Source organism: Tyto alba, unplaced genomic scaffold (genome assembly GCF_018691265.1).
Source record: "Tyto alba isolate M040663 unplaced genomic scaffold, T.alba_DEE_v4.0 Super-Scaffold_3, whole genome shotgun sequence".
NCBI lineage: Eukaryota > Metazoa > Chordata > Aves > Strigiformes > Tytonidae > Tyto > Tyto alba.
Genome location: NW_024881304.1, coordinates 13,627,517 through 13,645,543, shown reverse-complemented (window position 1 = coordinate 13,645,543; position 18,027 = coordinate 13,627,517). Strand labels below are relative to the sequence as shown.

The 18,027-nt window shown below is 39.9% G+C and overlaps 1 protein-coding gene across 1 annotated transcript in view; it reads left to right on the top strand.

Annotated features, from left to right (window-relative positions):
* The first annotated feature begins 3,941 nt into the window (after positions 1-3,941).
* SUCLG2 (succinate-CoA ligase GDP-forming subunit beta) overlaps positions 3,942-18,027 on the top strand; it is a 132,622-nt gene continuing 118,536 nt past the window's right edge. Inside the window, exon 1 of the mRNA XM_032985757.2 lies at positions 3,942-4,052. Coding sequence (XP_032841648.2) covers positions 3,969-4,052 — 84 coding nt within the window. The 5' untranslated portion in view covers positions 3,942-3,968. The remainder of the gene's footprint in view (positions 4,053-18,027) is intronic.

The following is an 18,027-nucleotide window of genomic DNA, read 5'->3' as shown; positions in this document are numbered from 1 at the left end:
GAAGCATTACTGTTACTATTGCTCCCCTTGGTATTGGCTCTCTTGCTATAAAACTTTTTAAAGTGGGTTGCTTCATTACTTTTTCTCTTTATTTTTATGTGTTATAAGTCTTCTCTGTTTTAGGCACTTCTTTGCAGTTTTTAGCTATAACTACATGTCAAAGTTATCACAGTGTTAAAATGTGGCACCCCAGCTTCCCACAGCACCAAGCAGAAGATGCAAAGACTGTTTTAAAGCTTCATTCTTCTGCTCCTACCTACATACCAGTTCCACTACATACAGCAGAAGTGCACAAAATTTGAAAAAGGCAAACTGATATTTGCATACATAGTTTGATGATGCAGCAGTAGACTCATGTATTTTCTGAAGACAGTGCAACAAGAACATTTCATGCTACCTAGCCAAAAACCACCCCATCCTGCTTGCATCCAGGATCTCTCCCATTATACTCAAATAATTTTTTAGTGAATGGAAATTTTGTGGCTGTATGCAGTGACAAAACTCAGTGACCTAGGAGGTTATTTACAATTCTAATATGCTATTATTCATTATTTATTTTCATCCTTTTGTCTTCTAGACTTGGACATTTTTATCTTAATCTTTTGTTACTCTTCTTCCACTTATTGCTATATTTACCACTTACCATAGATATTTCTTTTTGGTTTTACATTTCGAGACAAGCAGACAGGACCAGAGAAAAGGAATGAGGAACAGTGAAGGACTGGGACACCATCAGAGACTGAGAAGCACTTGCCCATCAAAACTCATACTCTACAGTAACACCATAGGAGTCAGTCTATGATCATGTTTCCCGTTCTTCAGTCACCTACAGTAGGACTATTTTAGTGAGTTTTTGCAGTTTTACTACCCTCTTGCATTGTTCTTGGGGATGCTGCTTGTGGTGTATCTTTCATACACAGATTAAGCTATTGTCTGAGAAATTTAGGTGAATATGAAGTTCAAGTTCTATAGTTGACACAAGAATAATTAAAAAATAATATGCACATGATGAAATGTCTTTCAGTCCACTGTTTACAGTTTTCTGAAGAGGCTACAGCCCATCAAAGACAAACTAGAGCAATCATATTATCAGAGAGTAAAAGTGAGAAGGGTCACCTGATGTGCAGGTACTCTCTTGAAGTTGTGAGACTAATCATGTGAATAAGAAACGATGTATTTGGCCCAATTCTATTTCAGTCTAAGTTAGAAGAGTATCCTATCCATGAAATTATAAATGCTCCCCGATTCATTCCTGCAATAGCGGTTTTATTTCTGACATGTATCATCATGAGCTCAGATATGTTATTCAGGAAAAATTATTAAGAAAAAACCCCTCCATTCAGCTCTGCTAGCTATAATGAGTTTGTATTTGTCAAATGGTTTTATGGTTAAGTTAAAAGTTAATGATAAACAACCTTTCTGAACGTCTGGATACACCATCCACGTGCTGGGTGTGACATCCATCTTCAGCAAATAATGGTTTGGGAGGTAATCTGTGTGGATGAGAAAATGCATATACTATTTCATTGTTAACAAGCACTGCTGCAATGAAGAGGAAAACAATTAAAATTATGCTTTATCTGTGAAAAGGTAACTTTTTGGGGTTTTATATGTTTTCACTTGAATGCTATCAACTACTTAGGTTTAAGGATAATTTCTTAAGAGTAATGACTTATGTGATTTTTTTTAAACTTAATTGCAAAAACATTACTGGTTGTTTTGCATTAAGTAGACCACTGCTAAAAAGCTTAGCTACAATTTAGCTTTTTATGCATCCTGGAGAAGCTATGAGAAAAGCAGCACCCTCAGATGTTGCATACCCATGAGATACAGAGGAATGTTTGGAAGCCTAGAAGGAATATCCTTCGAAATCAGCCTCTCTCCCTCTACCCTTCTTTATTTTGCAGTTCCCTTCCCTCCTTATTTGTGAGGATAGTGTGTCGGGACTACTCCTTAGCCGTTGCCAAATTCCTGCATCCCAAATGAATTTCCAAACAATCATTCATAATGTGTACCTCTACTCTCGAACACCCACACACATATCTTTGTACCCCATACTCCAAGAAAGCTGACTCTTGCTCTGGTAATTGCTTCAGTGACCTGAAGCATTTGATCTAAATTTTATTTGGTTTACACATACATAGAAGGAAACTGAATGTGAGGACAATGCAACTCTATACCTTTTCTCCTTATACTTTAAAGATTAGGTATCTTCTACCTAGAGGTACAAAAAAAAATGTCTTGGTAACTAACTCACACTGTGTTTGCACAGTGTTTTTCCATTTACTAAATCTAAACAATAAAAAATATAGTAAAGAAGGTTCTTCACTATTTATATTATGCATTGAAAGTGCTCCTCATAGCATTAAATGATAGTGTTGCATGCAATCGACACACATTATCTGAAAGCTTATATACCTGTTATATATATAAACCTAATGCAGACAGCCATAATAGTTTGTATGAATAGGAAACACTGTGCTTACTGAACCACAGTCATGAAACTAAAAATGAAATTATATTTCTTTCACCATAATACTGAAGTCAGTATATAATATTCTGAAAGAATAAGCACACAGTAATACCTAGGTTAATACTGGGTACCATACATTATTGCTCAATGCTATCAAAGAGCTACATCTTCAGATTCTTTATTGAAACATATTACATTACTTAAATTGTCATGACAAAGACAAAACTGTTCAATTTCAGATTTTTCTAGCACCTCAGTTTTTATGAAATTGCAGATTTTTTTCTAATAGAAGTATAATTTATTTGCAGATTAAATTCTAATAAAGGAGTTGTTCAGACCTCTTTTTGTGAAAAAAAAAACCAAACACCTTTAGAAGTGTAAATTCTAAACACTGACAGGAACATCCTCCTTTGTTCCCACTCACATACTGGACTAGAAGATGAGGATTTGACCATTTTGTTTATCCAACTATTACATCATAATCAACTGAATAAATAATGTTCAGCATAACTAATGTCTGCATATAATGCTAAAGTCTGCATGCTTTAGTATAGGTGAATTTAATATGAACTGTTATAAAATTGCAAGGGTATTTAATTTGTTGACTTTTTTTTTTTTTTTTTTCCCAAACCATCACTGTTAACTGGTAACTTGTGCCAACTCTCTATTACTCACAGGTGGATTATCCAGAGTGTACATTAACCAGAAACAGATACAGAAATGATCAATGGGCTCACAGAGACTGTTTCTGGGAAGACCAGGCCACCTGACTCCTGAGCTCGCTCCAGGTTGTAAACACACTACACCTGTGCCCACACCAGCCCCAAAGTCATTCCTTATGAATGGAATGAGGTATTTTCACAAATCTGGCTTCTGGGACTCACTTTTATGAAACCACAGCTCAGACTGGGAACTCGTGTTGGATTTTCATATCCACGTGATGCATCATAGGGACTGTCCCCCAGGTGGGCCTGAACTCAGTGGCTCACTTTTGGGCTTAATTAACAGGTTTTGCCTGTGGATAAAGAACAGAGGCGTTTTTATAGAGTTCAGGTTAAAGTGCCTATGAGGAGCAGCTGGATCCCAGCAGGGCTTATTAGCTTGGGTTAATTTACTATTTAAAACAAACAAACAAAACCCAGTGCTTTTAGTTCTGAGGGGGACAAAAAAAAAAAAAAAAAAAGTCTGAAGGCAAACCAGCCAAGGCAGTACCTCTAGCAGGCAGCGACCTGCCGTTCGACGCTGTTCCCTCACCCTACCCGGCGCCTCCGCACACCTTTGCCCCCATGGCCGCTCCTGCTCGAACCCCCCCCCGGCCTCAGTCCCGCACCCTGCCCCAAGATGTCCTCCCCACCCAAACCGACCCCTCAGCCCCGGGCTCCGCTCCCGTCCCCTCTCCTCCCCTCCGGAGGGGTGGGCGCCGCGGGGCCGCGCCGAGCTTCCGCCCGGGGAGCGGGGCAGGGCGGAGACAGGCAGGGCAGACGGCGCGTCTAAGATGGCGGCTCCCTTGGCCGGGCAGGCGGGGGCTGTGCTGCGGGACCTGTCCCTGAGATCCGCCCGCCTGCGGGGCAGCTTCCCGGTGAGTTCAGCCCGGCCCCGGCCGCCGCATCCCGCCGGCCTCCGCTCACGGCCCAGGGAGCCTTTCCTCAGGAGCTCCCTGCTCCCCGTCCCCTCAAGGGCTGCTTCCCGCCGCCGTTCCCCTGCGGCCGGCGGGGCTCCCCTCCTCGACTCGCAGCCTTCCCCGCCGTGTTCGCGCCCATCGCTGGCAGCTGGAGGGAGAGTCCTTTCGCATCCCGCCTTGGCGGAGCTCGGGCTGTGCTGCTCGCGTCTCCCCGCCCGGAGGATGCGTTAAGGCTGAAGCTCCGCTCCGCTCTTGGCGGGGGAACCACACGGAGCAAGCGGCCCTCGCTCCGTTGCGCCCGGCGCTTTGCGGGGTTAACCGCTCCGCCGGGTCTGGGCTGAACCGGCCAAAGCGGTGGCCTGAACCACCAGCTGGGAAAGCCTCCCCGCCCCTAAAACTATAAATACTTTCAATTATTTCAATAGCAGGAACGGGTGACGCTGTGCGTGAAGTAACAGAATTTATCTAAACGCGGTTCGCGTGGCCGTGTCAGGTTGACTTTGGGCTGGAGTGAGGACGCCCAGTTGTGCTCACCTGGAAAGACCAGTTGTAGCTCTGACTTCCCGGTGGTCTTGAGGCTCAGAAGTGTGATGGGAAGAGTAAATGGGCCTCCCTGAAGGGCTGGCGTTCAGGAGCTGTCCTGAGGTGCAGGGGGAGTTCTTTATTCACCCTGACAGCAAACATGCTAAGGTAAAATGAGATATGTACATTTTAGACAGCTCTGGTGCCTTTGGCAACCAGCCTCTTTATTTTGTCTTTTTATCAGATCAGCAGCTGCTTGGGAATTTACTTTGGTCCGTGCTTCTGAGCAGAAGTATTTTCCCAGAAGCAAAAGCCTCCGGAGCGAACAAAGCGTGTTTCTGGCGGGTTCTGCTCCGCTCCCGCTGCTGGGAGCGCTCGTGGCTGCTGGTGTACGGCTGCATGGGACGGCTGTTGGAGAGAGAGTGGTGTTGGTGCTGAACGTAACTCATGTTGCACATCTCCTTTTGTGTGGTTTATCTTTTAACCTGAAGGAAGTTAGCTAGCTTGCTTTTAAATCTGAAATCTGTTGCGCCCAACTTTCCTTTTAAAATGGTGGGTATAGTATTTGGCAATTCGGTGCAACTGATCGGTTGATTTAGTGTATGTCCATTACATATGTACACACAGACAGGAAGAGAGTGTATATGCATGTGTATATATACATATACATAAATGTATATATACATATATTTATCTGTATATATACATATCTAAATCTCTTTGTGTTGATGAGCAATTCTATCAGTTCCAACAGTGTTTAGTGTTATATGGTTGAAGATGCCTTCCTGCCAGCATGACTTATGGGGCTCTGATCCTCTATTACGGAACTTAGAGGTAACCTTGTTTTTGTGTGAGTCCCTGCTGTTCTTACAGGGCTCTGATATGGAGGGATTTTGTAGAGCTTGAGTATGGACTGCTGTCTGCACAGAGTCATCTCAGAGCAAAGTGTAGAAGGTGCTTTGGTTGAGTTCGTTTTCAAGCCCTGTCTTTATCCGGCGCTGCAGTGGGGATTTGAGGTACAGGTGGAAATTAGGAGTTCACGCTGTGTTCTGTCATCTCTAAAAGTGTGGAGTGGTCCTGTAAATTACCCCACTGAAGTTGCTGGACATCAGCTCAGATTCTCAAGAGTATTCTTGGGATATTAAGGTGGTCAACTTTTTAAAAAAAACTTTTATCTTTTTTTTGTGTATTACTTATGAAATAGAGATATTGAACTTGTATTATAAATCACATTTTATTATTCCGTTTCTGAACTCTGACAGATACTGGGAGCATCTCCCAAGATCTGTGCTTTCCAAATAGATTATTTTCAAGAACCACATCAATACTGTATAGCAACAAATCATGTTCTTAATTTCAAAGTAAAATACTTTTCTGTAGAAAGGTCTTCATTCTTGCAATGTTACATTATAGAATTCCTATCTAGATAATCTCCCAATCTTCTACTGTCTCAGACTTTAAACTACAAATAAGTTAATCAGACAGTCTGAATTTCTGTGCTAAGAAGTAAAGCATCTGAGAGTAAGAGTCTTTCATTGAAAGAGTCTTTCTCATTTGTATCATTCACTAATTAGTTTAGACCAGAAGTTACACTATTACTTTTATTTACTGATATACCATAAACCAGCAAACTCTGTCCTCTTCTCAAAGCCTGTCACATTGTTATTTTCACAGACACAGGACTTTCATATGATAAGGATTTAATCAAGTCATACCAGTCTTAAACTTTGATCTTTTGGTAACCCTTGTGTGACTAGATACTTGGTGAGATCTAAAATCTTTCCTCATAACCTTCATGATTTACTATTGGAGTGGTGTTTGTACGCTTTGTTGCAAAATTTCTTATTATTTCAACACTGTTGTTCATAGCTGTGTTGAAACCAGCTTTTTGAGAAGCGTCATTGTATATTGTCATCATAATCTACACACAGACATTTTTCTGTGTAACTTCATTTTAGGGGTGGAATAAATGGCACTTGATCCTAGCACATGAAAATATTTTATTGTCCTTTTGCTTTCCCTTTGGCTCTTTACCTTTTTATAACTGTTATACATTTTTTGTTGTTCTTACTTTTTATATTCTTGATAGATTCGGTTCTTTGTGCTTTTAGAGTTTAAATCTGACCAACTGTTTCAAGAAGATAAAAGATAGATTTCAGTTGTCTGCAGTGTGTGTGGACAAGCATATTTAGACCTGCTCTTACTGGAGCAATATTTGTAAAGAGCTGTGACAAACGCTCCAGGGACCACTCTGCAGCAGAATTCAATCTTGTTGGCTAGCAACAAATAGGCTCCATTGAAGGCTGTTTATTTGAATGGGAGTTGGATTGGGCCCTTTGGGAGAATGCTGTGTTTTCAAAATAGCTTCAGATGCAGTGGATTTCAGCGATGAATATAAATGAGGAACAATTAAATCAGAATCATAAAAAAAAAAAAATGCTTAAGGTAACTCTCCAGTTTTCTAATACAGTGAGCAGATTGGCTGGTGCATTATGCAACCCTATCCTAGCTTTCAAAATGATCCTCAGTCCTGCCGTAACATTTCCAAATTTCATGCATGTTGAAAATATATATAAAAAAAAGGGGGGGCGGGGGGGGAGGAGGGAAGATGGAATTAAACAATATTCCTATTATAAAATGCTATGTATGTTAAAAATAGGGAACTGTACAAGGCTGCTTACTGCAGATGCCTTCAATTCCTAGGCTTGAATTACCTATAAAGCCTCATTAATGCTGAACAGAGAAAGTTCTGTCTTTGTTAGGAAGCTATCAGCTGTGAGTTTAATGATCTTCCATGGAACAGAAAACATTACTGAAAATAACATTTAATTCATGACTTCAGAAGCTATTTCAATGCCAAGTTCTTACTTTTTTTCTTAGCTTTGTGTAAAGTTCTTGAAAGTTTCTTGAAGGCTTGGACTCTTTCTCTGTTTGGCTTTTCCTGGTTGACAGTTTTGCTATCATTTTTAAGGTTTTACATTTAGAGGCAGGAAATGCATGAGCCTACAGGCTTTCACAAACAGTTTTTTCTATAGGTACTTAAACCAAATGACTGAAAAGCCCTCCTCAAACTCTAGACAAAACTGAAATGCCAAAGTGGAGCAGATGTTTGGCCCACTTCTCCCTGGTAGTTCCATTAAGCACATGGTTATTGAATCCTTTTTCGAGATGAAAGAAGGAAATGAAAACATAAATATAACCTTAGACTATGATTATTTTTTTTTTTTATTTTTTTTTTTCAGTTAGTTTTGTACTGGTGGAACTTATGTCTTGGGAGCAATCTGGCTCTGGCACAGATCTTCAACTTTGTCTTGAAGTAGAAGAGATGCATTTTGCTGCATTTATTTACCTTCCTTGGTACCTCATGCAGGTACAATCAGGGGATAGGGCTAATTAGGTAAGAAGAGACAGCCTTCATGAATATGACATTAGGTTGAGATTAGCTGGGACACCTGCTGTCTTAAACCTGGCTATGGATAAGTAAACCCTTTCTCTTGGCCCTCCATCTGAACTCCCAACCAGTTTATCCAAAGAGACTTCTTACCTTACTTGGGTATGTTTAGGATTCATTAAAGTTTTTGCTGTAAAAGTGTGTGTTATTTCATTGATCTGGCTCCTGAGGCACTAGATAAAATGTCAATAGACAAACTCTGTGATTTCTTTACAGGTATCTGAGTGATTGTTTCCTCCTGTTTTTCTCTGGAATATTGTCAGTGTATGTGGCATTTTTTTTTTCTTTAAAACTTTAATTTGCTCTTTCTAGTTAATGTTTGCCAACAAGGATGCTGTGAAGCATGTATGAAGATACTGAGATTCTTTTAGGAATATAGAAAAGTGAGATGAGGGTTAGAAACACTTGAGGTTTGGTTGTTTCTTAGAAGTAGATAATTTCTCAACTGTTTCCTCTCATTTGGAAGCTTCATTTTAAGCAAAAATTGGAAATGTATTCATTTAGTGCTTAGAGCTATGATTCTCCTCCTCTTCATTTTGAGGACTCACTCACAGGTACAGCTCCAGGATGACTTAACCCCAAGTGATATATATATATTTTTTTGTTTCTGTTGACCACAACAGCAGTTGTAGTGAGTAATTCAGCTCATTATTGCATTGGCCAGTTCAATCTTTATGTGCATGTTTGAGACTATAATCTGCAGTTTTGAGCATATACCCTCAGAATTTTCTCTGGAGAATTTCTACCCTCTGCTGGGAAAGCCAATTTCTAGCCATCTGTGAAGCAGTTAGCTCTATACTCATCTCTTCCCCACTCCATAGCATTTTAATAAAACACAGAACATAGAAATCTTGTTATCTGTGCAACTGATTATGACAGTAACTTTGGAATTGGTAATTAAACATTGATCCATAATTAATAGCTGGCTATTGATCTTGTTGTAACTAGATGACACAGCAGGAGGAAGCATGAAACTAAGAGAAGTTAAGATTGACTATTGTGAAAAATTCCTTAACAGTGGAGGTATGCTGTGCTGTTAAATAGATGCTGTTGAAGTGTCTGTTGCATGAATGATACCTAAAACATATTCTAAGCTGTAAACTGAAGCCTTCATTTAATATGGTAGTGGAAATAAGAAAATACGAACCCAACATTGGTGGGGTTTTTGTGGTGGTTTTTTTTTGTTTGTGACATTATGCTGATGGTGATATTCTTGTATAATTAGTAGCTAAATGTTGACAGTGAAGGAATTGAAAAATAGGATGAGCTTACACTTATTTGTTGGAACACTTTAAATCTTCAGTTAAAATTTTATACTGATAGCACAAAATACATTCAGTATTCAGTTCTTGAGTTTCACTTTTTTTTTGTTATGTTTGTTTGCTTAAAAGGTGCCGGTTTGTTGAGCAGATTTACCCATGAACTTTGTTCTTCCTGGTCTCTTTCTGCTTGCTCATAGGTTTCCTAAACTACAAGAGTCTGTATCCCAAAGTTTAATTTCATTTTGTTTTATTTCTGTGGTGATCTGATAGTGTGTAAGCTTAGAATTCCAAAATCCTAAAGCTCTAGGCACTGTCCCTGTAGGGCATGAATGTGGGTTGGGCTATTTCACTCAAAGACTGTTTCATTTAAGAGAAGCACTTTTAAAATATTTTGGGAGTGATACATTATTATTCATTTGGATTTATTTGGCTTGCACTTTGGTAGTACCTGGTGACAGATCAATTTCAGTCCACCCTGTTTGTCTTCAATTTGTGCAGTAGTGCTTTATTGATTGGCCCTGGAGAGCAAAGTAGTTTAAGTTGGCCTCTATCATTTGTATCTTTGTATAATTAATGATTTGGATTTTAGTTTTCTGCTTTTCATAATAAAAAGGTATAGATTTGTGTTGTTTACAAACGAAGGACCTAAGGTTATGTGTATGTCCTTATCGGCTAAATTAGGTTGTACAAGAGGCATTATAAATGTCACAACTTTGCAGTGTGCTTCCTGCATTTGTAGAGTGAAGATGTGACTCTATATAAAGTGCCTAGGCGTTTTAAGTTAATAAATCTAGTGGTTTGTCTTAAGGAAGGTGGAACAGGCAAAATACTGGCCTTCAGAATTCAGTGGGCAGTAATTCAGTTTGGAAAAAAGGTTTTGTTTTGTTTTGTTTTTTCCACAATTAAAGTGAAAATAGAATAGATTTATTTTTCTGAAAATGGGTAAATACTTTGAGAGCATCAGTAGCAGCAACTTTAAATACCCATTCATACAGTGTGAATTTAGAATACTTCTGGAGCAATAAGCAAGCTCATGGGAACAATAACTGGGAAAGATGAAAAACGGCAAGGAGTACAGGAGTAGATAGACTCTGAGGAATACAAGCAATGAGCAGTAGTCTCAATTTGTTTCAGGAGGAGAGCAAATCACTCTTACTATAGTTACTTTACCTTTGCTGTCTGACTCTTGTACACGTAAATTTTTTGTGCGATGCAAAAGTTTTGTAGGAGTTGCCAAGAATGGAGAATTAAGGGAGATTTTTGATCATGTTTGGTAGGTTTGCTTGTCCAAGACTTTTGACTAAAAAACATGAAGCTGCAAATTCTTTTGAGATCTTCCTCTAAGGGATCTGTGGACAAAAGAACAGTTTAATTTGATATGTGAATTTAGTGACAGCCATGAAAGCAGTTACTGCCTTGTGCAAAAAAGAAAAAAAAAATGCTTATACACAATATTGGCATAAAAATGGCTGGAAAATTTCCGTTATGGGAGGAGTAATATGTGCAAATTACAGGTAACAGTGATAGCTATAAGTAAAAGATATAGATATTTATGATAATTATAGATAAAAGTGCTGTTAAAAACAACTGAACAGTTTTTATTGTCAACATATTACTTGCTTACGGTCTGAAGATGGCATGAGAAATTTATTTTCCCTTAAATTTTCTGACTTCTTCAACTCTACCACTCCAAACACATCAGAAACAGTGAATCTATTTAATTGAATTCTTTCATGCAGAGTTTCAGTCTGGATTTGTTCTTCAGTTAAATCATAGAACGGTTTGAGTTGGAAGCAACCTTAAAGATTGTCTAGTCCCAACCCCCCTGCCCCGGGCAGGGCCCCCTTCCCCCAGCCCAGGGGGCTCCCAGCCCCGTCCAACCTGGCCTTGAACCCTTCCAGGGAGGGGGCAGCCACAGCTGCTCTGGGCACCCTGGGCCAGCGCCTCACCCCCCAAACAGGGAACAATTTCTGCCTTAGATCTCACCTAAATCTACTCGCTTTCAGTTTAAAACAATTAACCCTCATCCTATCCCTACACTTCCTGATCCAGAGTCCCTCCCCAGATTTCCTGCCCCCCCTTTAAGCCCTGGAAGGCCACTAGAAGGTCTCCCCAGAACCTTCTCCAGGCTGAACCCCCCCAACTCTCTCAGCTCGGCCCCCCAGGGGAGCTGCTCCAGCCCCCCCAGCATCTTCGTGGCCTCCTCTGGCCCCGCTCGAGCAGCTCCGTGTCCTTCTGCTGTTGGGGGCCCCCGAGCTGGACACAGTACTCTGGGTGGAGTCTCACAGGAGCAGAGCAGAGGGGGAGAATCCCTTCAACCTGCTGGCCACATTTCTCTTGATGCAGCCCAGGGCACGGTTGGCTTTCTGGGCTGTGAGAGCACGTTGCTGGCTCATGTTAATCTTCTCATCAACAGACATCCCTAAGTCCCTCTCTGCAGGGCTGTTCTCCATCCACTCCTCGCCCAGCCTGGATTTGTGGTTGGGATTGCCCCGATCTGTGTGCAGGACCTTGCACTTGGCCTTGTTGAACTTCATGACGTTGTCACGGGCCCACCTCTCCAGCCTGTCCAGGTCCCTCTGGATGGCATCTCTGCCCTTCAGCATACCTACCACACCACACAGCTTTGTGTTGTTTGTGGACTTGCCGAGGGTACACTTAATCCCACTTGTCCACGTCACCAACAAAAACCTTTAATGACGCCAGTCCCAACAGTGACCCCTGAGGAACGCCACTCATCACTGCTCTCGGACGTCGAGCCATTGACCACAACTGGTTTGAGTGTGACCACCTAACCAATTCCTTATCCACCTAGTGGTCCATCCGTCAAATCCTTTTCTGTCCAGTTTAGAGACAAGGATGGTGTTATTGTCAGTGTTATTGCACATGTCTGCTACAGGCAGCTTGATAAGCAAGAATCAGATTAAGTTTCAGGCAACTGGAAGAAACCTCACATTAGCAGGCCAGGGTCCTAATGGGGGTCTTCATTCACTCCAGTATCTGCTGGAGTAACAGTGCAGCCGGGCACAATTAATCCAAGAGGTTTTCTGGAGAGCATAGATAAAAACTTCCTAATGTTGATGACTTAGGACCTGACAATGGGAAACACTACTGGAACTCATACGTACAAACAAGGAAGAACTGGTTGGGGATGTGAAGATTGGAGCAGCCTGGATTTATGAAGGGGAAGTGCTTGGCCAACCTCTAGCTTTCTCTGGTGAAATGACTGCTCATCTTCAGAGTTTCTGACCCTGCAGAGTTGGCACTTCCCACCTTGTGCGGGAGGTTGGCTAGGGTGTTTCTGGCTGGTTACAGATTGTATTTCTGCCAGCAGCTGGACACTTTGTGCATTACTTTGCTGTCTCTTGAAAGCAGACATTTTGGGTCAACATTGGCTTTACTGGTGACCTCTGTCAATTAGTGCCTGATTCATGTTATCAGCTGGCAGGGACACAGTGTTTTTAAAGAGCTACTCAACAAACATGCTTCTGATGAAGGATTGCTTTCGCCTATCCCTTTGCTCACCGATTAGCTTTTACTGTACGCCCAGTTTCCATGTGTCTTCAAGTCTCAGTCATTCCAAACGGCTGAGCACAGGCAGTGAATGCATCTGTGTTTCCAGGAAGCAAGAAATCAGGGATTGCTTTGTTTTAGGGATGGCTTGAAGTAGACCTTTATCTGCCTTGAATTCTTGATCAGTGGTGTTAGACATGTAAAAATCCACTTTAAGGTCATTTGATGATGAAGAGGTGCTGCTGCTCGTAGTGTCCTAGGCTTGCTTTGAGATTTGAGAGTGGCAGCAGGGTGCATTTCCAGTGTGAATAATGGAGAAATATTATCCTGCGAAGGAAAGAAAAATATTTATAACTTTTGGCTTCATATTAAAGCCATACTTTAATTGATTTTTCTGTGTCAGTTTCTTGCTTCTCCCCAACTGTCCAAGCAGCTGTAAGGCTGTCTTCTTCTTGTATGTTTGTTCCTTGGAGTTTGCTTCATGTTAGTCTGTCAAATGATCTAATTAAAACCAGGAATTATTAACAATAAAAGGTGTGAAACATTCTGATTTAAACAAAAATTGTTTCTCTGTCATTTTTTTGATGATTCCTGAATAAAAACTGTTACATTACATTCTGCACTAGTTTGGTAAACCATCTATGACTCTAGAACTGTTTCTGTAGATACTTCATTTATTTATTCTACTGCTTTGGGCATTTGCATCTTTATTGCTCAGGAGTGCTATGCTGCTTAGTCATAACCTTCTGTGATGACATAATTAGGTAGCATGGAAATTATCATGGTTTGACTTCAAGTATTAAAGAGCTGGAACAAAAAACTGTTTCATATTTGCTTTTCTCTGATGAGAAATGGGGCTCAAACTGTCTAAATTGACATTTTGTTGGTGTTTTTCTTGAAATATCAGTGACTCCAAACACTTGAAAAAGTATTCTTCCAGGGTATGGTTGACGTGAAACACTTGTTTGATAGAAATGATTACTTGGGACAGGAATTCAGAAACATTTCTGATCAACCCATTGACTGTGCTTTGAGTTTCCTAGCAATTCCAGAAGCTTAATTAAGGTGCAGTGGGGATACTCGGAAAAGTGTATTATTTATATCTCTTTGTTGGTGGTAAAAAAGTTTTAGAATTAACTTTTTCCTGGTTCTATTTAATACTTAAAGCATTTCTTCATAGTTGCATAAAAGTATAATTTGAATCTTGTAAAAAATTAGGAAGTTAAAGACTTTATGAGAACAAAAATATGAAATTTCTCCTCAAGATATTTAAAATAAAATAATGTTTCTGATTTATGTGGCCAAAATAGCTCACTTTACCTTTTGAATATGTGGTGCATATCACCAACAATCTTTCATTTGCAATGAATGTATTACAGTATTTTCTGCGTTGTGGCTGCTGATGACTGATTATGACGTTGTGTATGGTAGTGAGTTTATTTTCATCAGATACTTCAAAGCCTTTACTTTTTAGGTCAGGAAAGTATGCTTTTCCTAAAGCTTTGAAGTTTCAAATAAGCAAAGTGAACATAATTTGATTAAAACTAATTACTAATGCAAAGCAGAGCTACTGATGGCTAGCACATTGACAAAAGCAGAAACTGAATTTGTGAATTCATATTCTTGCTTCCTTTACCCAAGAAAAGGCTCTGAAAATTGTTTCCAGAAGTATAAAGCTGCTGTATGTACGCTTGCTTCTTGGGCACATATGAGTGTACAATAAGTATTTTGAATGCTGTTTTATTCTGTTGAAATTTGGTTAAAGAATGCAAGAGGAATGTTTTTAAAATGTTTTCTGAAGGGGGGGGGGCATTGTTTGTCCCTCAGAGTTGACTATCAGCTTTGTGTTTGGGCAGGCTGCTTTGTTTCCTTGACATCCTGTTTGTTATGTGACTTTAGGCATGTTGTTCAAACCAGAAATTTTTCATGTAATCTCATAGAATAAGAAGCCTGCCATGTTTCGGCTGAGTTTTCAGAGGTTGCTTATGATTCACTGCTCAGGTGAACGTGGGTGGGATTAGAGTGTACTCAGCTCTGCTTGGTCGGCCTTTAATGCTAAGCAGAATGCATCAGAGAAATTCTCAGTGTCAAAAGTGTGCTGTCACTTAATTTGCAGCAATTTCTATTTTGTTGTTTACATGTAAATAGAGGCCTGGATATTCCCTGGGAGGAGGGCAGGATGCAGTTTGTCAGGAATTTGGTTGGGTCCAACTTAATTCGGAGGTCAGTTTGTAGCAGCCTGACTGAAACAACTGCTGAACAGGAGGCTGACAAGGTATGAGAAATGTAGTAGTGAGGTCAGGGTCTTACTGTTCAAGGGGACATTCCTCCCACCATCTCCTCTTTTACTTTTGAGGACTGCAGTCCTTACAAAACCGCATCCACAGACACCCAGAGAGATCATTCAGGTGGTAGTTGTTAGGCTAGTGCACAAGGATGTGGGCTCAGATTCTGGTTTTCTGAGATAAGGAGAATAAGGATGACAGAAGGAGCTCAAGTCTGACCCTGTGCATGTTCCTGGTGGTTTACAATGGAGCTTAGTGGGTAGGAGAGTGTATTTACAGAAAAGCTGTCAAAATCCCTGTGTGTAAGCAAGCTGTAAATAAGTCTATAAAGTATAATCATTACTGGAGACTTTAAATCTGCAATGAGTGAAGGACTTGCTTCAAGTTCGTTCTTGTCTCTGCTTCCTTGCATGAGAAGTAAAGAGAAGGATAAATCAGAAAGTTGAGTTTATAAATGTGATTTAAAGGCACATTGGAACAGAATTGTGTAGTTTTTTTTTTTTTCTTTCCTTTTTTATATTTGAGCTAATGACCCAAATGAGTTCTGCAGTGTAGGAACATCACACCACGCTGCATCATTTCCAGGGGAGTGCAGAGGTTAAGCTTGGGATCAATCAGTTTGCAATCAGACTGATTATAAAAGGACAAAGAGTACAAGATAAAATCAAAAGAACATAGTAGGACAGAAAGGCACAGTGAGAGACATTTGGGAACCCTTGAAGTTAAAGAGTTTCTTGCAGTAGACAGCTAGTAGGAACATTCAGGAGAACTGTTAAGGGGGCATTACGGTTTTGTTAAAATAGCAGTTCAGGATTTTCAGCCCCACTTCTGTCCTGAGTACACTTACTAAGAGATTGGAGAAGTTTAAATAATCCTTACCATTTTATCTGCAACACTGTGAAATATCCAAGACATAACTAAAATGCTTCTAAAACTTTGTATTTTTCATGTGCATATTGCTATGGCTTAGATAAAAGGGAAAGGTTCCTGAATCGATACTTTTCCATTTTTTTTAATCCAATCTATATGACTTAGATTTACAAAGTTTCATAATTGTGAATAATATGTGAATGAGTTTGGTGCTGTCTTCTGGGGTCATCTTCTGTTTCTGTGGCATTTGTTAAAATGCTACAAAATTACAGTGTTTCATGTTGGAGCCACTGTGGAAAGATTTATAAGGTGGGTTTTAATGAAAGAGATAAATAAAACAAAGAAAGCCTCGACAGCATCCAACGACTTCAGAACTGATGGACGCACTCCTGACATTCCTCTTTCCCAGCCAAGAGATTCCACAATTGAGAGAGGAAAGAAACTGTTGAATTAAAAATAGAGGGATGTTGAAGTATCATTATATGTTTCCAAACAGAATATTGATTAATATGACACTACATTTAAATATATTTTTTAGTGGCAGAGAATGTTGGTTTAGAGGTGGAAGAGGTAAATCCTCCTGAGTACTTTGCATATGTATTAATGAATTAATTTTGAGGTAGTAGGTAGTGAATGAAATGTTCAGTCCCCCCAGTCATGATGGCATTTGAGTTTTAATCTTAAAAAGCTCGAATAGAGCCACCTATTTTTAGATTCAATTATCTTGCAAAGTTGACAGTTCAGCTAGTGAGCAAGTTTTGGGAAGGTTCACCCACTTCTGAGGAAATCAGAGGAGAGTGAGGGAGTTTGATTCCTGATTTTACTTTGAGATCAAATCCAGTAGGCTTATTTCTTTAGTTAAATCATTCACTCTCCCAGGTTAATTTTAACATTCAGGGTAGGATGTTCAGGTTGAGGCTGAAACTGTTATTTTTCTAAATGATTCTACAGGATCTTGCTGCTTTGAACTGTCCTGTATTACACATAAATGTCAGATTTTCATACTCTGACTAGAAGTGCATCCTGCTGCAGTATCTTGTGTCTGACTTGTATTATCTTCTTAAAAAGCAGAAGCATGGCTTATATGGCCATATCATGTAGAGGGTATTTTATAGGTGTTTATTTGATATCAATTGCTATTCCTTTCTACAGTATTATTGAAATAAAACTCCTTTGGCAAGACCTGAAATTTGAAGGAGAAAGTAATATTGTTTCTCATTTAAATTGTGCATGAATAAATGATTACAAATTGACAGATATTGCTTGTAGTAATTCCTTTCTTGAGTGAAAAACCAATCTCTATTTCCTTCTTAATTTAGGAACTTAAAATTCATAAGAGATAAAAAAAGAAACTAGATGCAGCCTTAACACAAACAAAGAGAAATTATGAGTTGAAAGTTTAGTAGCTGCTTTTGTTTTCAGGGCCATATTGCACTGCACTAAATCTGCAGATGGACAGTGTTTTACTATCCTGTTCCTGTAGACAGTTTAGAATTTACTAGTAACAACAAAAATATACAATAGGTGATTGTGTGGAAAATGCAACATATCGCATTCATCAGTGTCCCTAACCTGAGTCCTTCGACTGCTGCCCTGGTGAACTCAGCAGAGCTGGTGTATCAGACAGTTTCTCAAATAGACTCTACCTGTTAGAGCAGACATATGTTAACACACGTCCAGTTCAGCATGTCCCTCTGCAAGAGTTTAAAAAGCACCAGCAATTGTATGCCAGATCTCCCACCTGTGTCCAGAGGGTCCGAACCTCTGGGTGTAAGTTACCATGCACATAGATGTGCTGTTTTCTGCTGCTGCAGGAGGATTTTAGGTCTGTACAGTTCTGAAAACTTGTGCCTTTTTTTCAGAGAGCTCATTTGTAGGATTCACTCAACACCAGGCTTTTATTATTCATTTAAATAGTGTACAATATGTTCTGGTTTAATTTGTTTTGAAACAATTCAGCCATACTTTATAATGCCTTATGGAACTCATCAATACTGCCTGTATATCTGTCTAATAAGAGTTCAGTAAAT